The following is a 6,126-nucleotide window of genomic DNA, read 5'->3' as shown; positions in this document are numbered from 1 at the left end:
TCCATAGGAAGTTGTCATTTGTTGGAGAGGAAGTCAGGATTCCAGCGTCCATTGGAGCAGCTTCTCAAAGAGAATGTGGCTGAAACTATGCGCAGTGCAGTTAAAGCGAAAGAAATCAAATCATACTGAGTAGGTTGAAATTGAATTGAATTGATTTGATCCAAACTAAGTTGACTGTGTGGTTTCCCATAACCAAAAGACCCAGTCTGATGAAGACCAAGTGTTTTTTATGTTTTTAACGTGTTATTTTTCTGATGATGAAGGACACAAATGAAGAAAATTAAACTCAAAATTGCAGTTCTGAGTATTTTTTTATTCAAGTCGTTGTTAATCAGGAGCAGACGAAAAATTGCAGTTTGAAAAAGCTTGTGGATATGATGTAGAAGCTACAGTCAGCAGGCCACAAGCTTCCTGCTTCGCTCCCTTCTGATGCATGCACTTGCGAATAATCCATGTATATCTTCATTTCTCACGTCCGAGCTGGCATCTGGCTCAAAACTGTACGGCTGGATAGCTGCAATATTGCACGCCATTTTTGTTGCACCGGTAATGTTAGATTGTGGGGTGTGAGAGGCTTTAAGTTAGTGGAAGATTGTTTAAATCAACGGTTGACGGGAAGTGGAGGTGGACTTGCTTTGCGGTCCTCGGAGGGGAATTTTCTAATGAACTCCTGCCACTCTGTAGAAACTATCTCCAATGACACAGGTTTTTAGATTTAGGCTAGAAACTTCATAATCATAATTAAAAGACCATTAGAAACGCTTTGAAAACACCTCAAAAGATGACTGGAGTCAGTCTTTAATTCTCTCTATGAGCTTGACAACATAGGTAGAGCTTTGAAACAGATGGCAAAGTATAAACTGTTTTTCTCATCAAGGTTTTATTTAGGACTTTTATATAAAATTCACCAATTTACCATTGGAAGTGTTTATAGATACAGCTATCATACAACAATGATGCCTTTACCAAATGTACAATGTCCCTTTACTGCAATTCATAAAATACCATAATTGTCAAAGGTACCAATATAGGCTACTAGGTCCTGCTGAAAAAAGCAGAATTAACAGCAACAGTGAGCAACACATAACTGTCTCTGTCAGACAACTGCTGGTTTTCTTAGGGTATTAACAGCGTGTGTTGCTGCTGTGTGTGTGTGTGTGTTAGTGTGTGTTTGTGTCAAAAAGGGATTCATCGGTGTACCTTACTAAACTACATCTGCATTACAGTTTAAAAAACACTGAAACATTCATATCAAAAAGACCGCATGAGCCATTTAGTGATCTCATTTGACCCATTTTTTTGTACACTTTTCGAGCTCTCGTCGTCTTGTACCTCTACAATAGTTTTGATAGGTATATTTATTCTAGACAACAAAATCATTATTTGGTCAGCCAACATTTTCTTTTTTCAATCACCAAAGTCTAACAAGGAAAAGAAGGTACCACATTTGCTGTACTTTACTGTGAGTTTTTGTTTTACTTCTAATTTCCATTCTACTCTCCCAGTAAACTGATTGACAAGCGCACTATGGTACATGTGAAACCACGACTTGAGTTCTGTCATAGTTTTTAAATTGTGCCATGGAAATATAATGTTATTTACAATACATACATAACTGCGCTTGTAAAAGTACAGCTAACACCCCATCCTGGTGTAACAGTCTCTCTTGTTCTTGCTTTAGTTGGAATTTTCTATGTGTCAACCAGCGGGATTCTATGTGCAAAGTAGACCTGTTGTGTCTGCCGTTCAAAATTGAGGTTCAACTTTGCAATTTTAAACATTCAAAAAAAACTTAGAGCAAATTCGATCTTCAACGAAAGCTGTTGGATCTATTTAGTTTTCTCTTTCTTGGTTTTTTCTTTGAAGTTTCTTATAACTTTGCAACTTTTAAGCACATGAAAATCGTAATTTGCAGGTCAGTTAAGTTGGACATGCAAACAGAATGTACAAGTCTTTTTCGGGGTTAAATTAAAGCAAACTATTCAAGAGTACTGTCTGGGATTGGAGTAGGAGAATAAAGCCAGTTCTGGATCCAAGTCAGACAACTTTTTTACAGAACGTAAGTGCCTTGGTTCTCCTTCCCACACTGATGACCCAAAACTAACAGTGTTCTGATGATTTCCCTCTGATTTTAGTTAATCTCTTTGCTTATTTTCATTGCCTTGCGTCATGTTGTTGGTTCGCTGGCATCTTTATCATCGGCGACTGGAACCATCTAATGGACGTCCATTGCGCCTTAGGTCTCTAGCAGCTAGATGAAGTGGGGCCCCACGTGAAGCTGTTAGAGTCCTCGTAGCTGGAGGCGAGTCCTGGTCTTCCATGAAGCTCTCCGGACTCCCTTCAGCATCCCCATCGGGGAGGCTTCCACAGCTAGAACCTGGTGACATTGTCTCTACAAGATCGTCCCTCGCCAAGTCTACCACAGTGTCCTGGTGCGGCGCACCCTGAGGGCCCCCCTCATGCGTTGCAACACCAACCAGCAGTCCTGTGTCCCCTTCAGTTGTGCTGCCAACATTTCTCCCACCATCTTGATCCTCCAGGAGGTTGGAGAGGAAGCTGATGTACTTCATTGCCAACCGCAGGATCTCATTTTTGCTCAGCTTCTTGTCTGGAGGGTGAGTGGGAATGAGCTTACGGAGCTCCGCAAACGCGCCGTTTACATTCTGCTGGCGCCAGCGTTCACGACTGTTTGTGAAGATGCGGCGCACAATCTTCGGCTGGCCGGCTAGAAGAGGCGGAATAAGGGAAAAGAAAATTGAGACATGGAGTGAACACATAGAAAAGAATACAAAACAACCAGCAGAGCTGGAACAGAAAATGTGGTTTGCCAAAGAGGTCAAGCATCACAAGTGCAAAAAAGGAATGAAGAATTAGCTGCAAATCCAAAACAAATGCCCAACTTTGAGAAAAACTGCAAAGTTAGTCCTCCATTAAAGTATTTTTTTTTCTTTTTCTTGCCAAAAGTCTGTGCAAAACTTTTTAAAAGGGATGGGAAAAACGTTCATGTTGCCAAACCACATTTGATAGGGGGTGTCCACTCACTCAGTAGTTTCTGCACCCTACCTTTTATTTAGACATAATGAAATGATTCACTGCAGGTAGTCACATCCTCCCACCTCCAACAATGATGTCTTCTGGGCTATTGTTGCCCTTGGAACACACCCAGTCTATCTTAATCCCTCAGCCCACTCTGCAGTAAAACCTTGGCATGGAAGCAGCAGCATCCCCATTCTCCTCCCCTACATGGCTGCGAGTGGGCAGCAGTGGAAACGTTATTTCTGAAATAAACCCCAAATCTTCCAGAGAAGAGCTTACTTTAATTGCATGCAGGTACATTTGGCATTAGCAGCAGCTAATTTGAGTCATGATTTATTTTGTTCATTTTTTTGGTTGACTTTTTTTTGGGTGAGGCATCTTCTGCAACACAGCAGGTCCATGTCAGTGGATGGATGAAGATGGAGATGGGGAAGGGAAATTTAGGAACTATACTGGCAGAAGGAGGACACAGCAGAAGTGCATCTTACCATACTTATAAAGATCTAAAATGCGCCTACCCTCGTCGAGTTCAACCTCATAAGGCGCCGGGCGGCGCTTTACCCTGTTGCTGGGGTACATGCTGTACTGCTCCGACTCCCCTCCAAGACTATAACAACAACAAAATACAAAAGCATTATAAAAAAAAAAAACATACATTTCATCATTCATTATATTGTAACCAACTCTTAAGGTTGCAACCTGTTCACAAGTTGAAGCTTTAGAGAGCAAGGTGACTTAATACTTTAAATAAAACTCAAGTGCACCACTTTTTTTGCAGAATTTAATACTTCTGCAATGCACAATGGAGCCACAATATTTTTCATGCTGAACACCGACAGTAAAGATGCTTGTGCTTTCATAAAATCATTAGTTTTTTCTCTTCCTGCCTGCAGCTTTACCTGTTGATGGCTGCAAGAGGCTGTGCCAGGTTGTAGAGCATCGCCCGCGCCGGGACAGGAAACGCGTTTGGGCTCAGTTGGACCATTCGAGCGTCGTCTCGTTGCGGCGGAGGGAGCGGCAGCGGTGGAGGTCTGCGAAGTTCTGTGATCGGCACCAAATGGCTTTCAGTCCTCGGCTCTAGCACTTTTATAGCCTCCCTCCTGGAGAGCTCGATCACCGGCACTTCCCTTTTCAGGTCAAGGGCGTTGTGAGAGGCAGTTTCCTTGGCAACGCCGTTGATGATAATGCTGGTCCCGTTGCTCGAGTTCTGCAGAGGAACGTCATCCGTCTCCTCAGCGCCTTTGAAGCTCCCTCCCCTCTCCTCATCGTCTTCCTCCTCCTCTCCCTCTTCTTCTCTCTCCTCCTCTCTCTGAGGCTCTTCGTCCTCCTTGTATCCGTTTTGTCTGGAGATGATGGCGGAATCCTCCCACTTTCCAGGACCGGAGCCCGCATCGGGACTTCCAGGACAAAGCTCCTGCTGCCGTTTTTCCATCATTTTTAATCGTTCAAGTCCGCCCTGCAGTCCTTCATTTAATTCTCAACAATTATTTCATTATCAAAAGATGATTTGAGGCGTCCGTGTCAAATATTAGCATCATTCAGTGTCCTTACAGACCTATCGAAAGAAAGAGATCGTCACCACCAGACTTTCATTTATATCGTGCGGTTAATTACGAGTCTATAATTAATCAAATGAACATGATTGTTAATCGACGATGTGCTGCTGCTTTCAGTTCTTATTTAAAGAGTTGCACTGCTAAAGTTAAAATCCAAATCATTTCTCTGGGTTTGGTTCTTTGGAACATATAAAAAATGGAACAGTTTAAAAGCTGGGCCCATCACGTTTAACAGTTTCGGAAAAGCTTTGAACGTTTTTACCACAAAATGGAGACATATTTTAAATGTGACATTTTAGTTTACATATAAAAACATTTTTAAATAAAACGTAGATTACCTCAGTTTCTATCGCTTTATATACTTGTGTAAATGTAACTATATATTTAATGTTTAAATAACATTTAAAGTTAATGAATTCAAATCGAAATTCGTTGTGTTTTGCTGGGAACAAAGATATAAAACCTCCTCGTAGAGACAGTTTGGAGAGCAAAACCACACGGTGAGCTGAGTAACGAGTGGTGCCTGTCAAAGTAAAACTATTCTTTCGTTTTTAATCCAAAGAAATCCCTAGAAGAACCTATAGAACCCGGGTGGATTGGGTTTTTACGCGCAAAATGAGAAAACTGCTGCGTCCATTTGGTTAGAATAAGAAGGCCAGTGTTGCTTATGTTAACAGGGTCATCGCTGCACTACACACCGGCGTCAGGTGTTCGAGTGAAATATTCGATTAAATGTAACAGAAACGCGTTTAAGACCGCAGATGGATGGTTTTTCGTCGAAAAAAGCGCACTCCTTTTCCCCGTGAATGCATACGCAGGCCGCGCATCCGTTATCCAGGACATTCTCACACGATCGCACAAAAAACCGAAGGAAATGTCATCAAATTTCTTCCATGATATCCCTAATAAGTGTCCGACAGCAGCTGGATTTTAGCGTTAAAAGACGACGGTTCCAACAAAGCGCATATTTCTCGGACTTACCGCTCCAGACGCGTTGTTGATGTTACTGTGTAAGTGGAGCCATTTTGTGAGTGGGTCATCCATGTCTGAGGTTTTTTTCCACCAGTTTAGGAGCAGTGTGTGAGCAGGGTGTGTGAGAGATTGTGTGTGTATGGGCGTGCGCGCCTTTCTGAGTTATTCCTCGCCGCATCCAGTGCGCTCCCTCTGCATGGGGAGCGGAACACAGGCCGCAATGTGGCCGAGTGAGATAAGCGCACGGCAGCGGCCTCTTCATTACCGATAAGCCCCTAAACCCATTATTTATGAAATGATTCATTATTATTTGGCTGTCGTGGGCTATATAGTCTTGTGGAGGGCAAGGCATTTAAAAAAGCAAACAGGCACAGAGCAACGGCCTGTAACAAGAGGCAGTGGACTGCATACTGTAGGGCTGAGATACTAAAGTCGGCTCTTTTTTTTATAAAATAAACAAAATATTGCAGCTTTTGAACAATATATACTCAAATCATATGTTTTTTCCCTTTTTCTTATTTTACAATTAACTATACAAAAAAGTCTTTTTTTTCTTGTCTGT

The 6,126-nt window shown here is 42.1% G+C and overlaps 1 protein-coding gene across 2 annotated transcripts; it reads right to left on the bottom strand.

Moving 5' to 3' along the window:
- Positions 1 to 861: 861 nt before the first annotated feature.
- Positions 862 to 5,786, bottom strand: tal1 (T-cell acute lymphocytic leukemia 1). Of its 2 annotated transcripts, none has more exons than XM_011486807.4 (4): positions 5,574 to 5,786; positions 3,936 to 4,591; positions 3,525 to 3,643; positions 862 to 2,725 (listed from the first exon to the last, which is right to left on the bottom strand). In XM_011486807.4, the coding sequence occupies exons 2-4, from the start codon at positions 4,469 to 4,471 to the stop codon at positions 2,196 to 2,198; spliced, it is 1,185 nt and encodes a 394-aa protein (XP_011485109.1). In that variant the 5' UTR covers positions 4,472 to 4,591; positions 5,574 to 5,786; the 3' UTR covers positions 862 to 2,195. The 2 variants fall into 2 exon arrangements, with proteins under 2 accessions (XP_011485109.1, XP_004079282.1); XM_004079234.5 differs by having other exon boundaries at positions 3,555 to 3,643.
- Positions 5,787 to 6,126: the final 340 nt, after the last annotated feature.

The sequence above is a fragment of the Oryzias latipes genome, chromosome 17 (assembly GCF_053564925.1).
Source record: "Oryzias latipes strain Hd-rR chromosome 17, Olatipes_Hd-rR_3.1".
NCBI lineage: Eukaryota > Metazoa > Chordata > Actinopteri > Beloniformes > Adrianichthyidae > Oryzias > Oryzias latipes.
The sequence above is the reverse complement of the archived record's forward strand: the minus strand, read 5'-3'. Positions and strand labels throughout refer to the sequence as shown.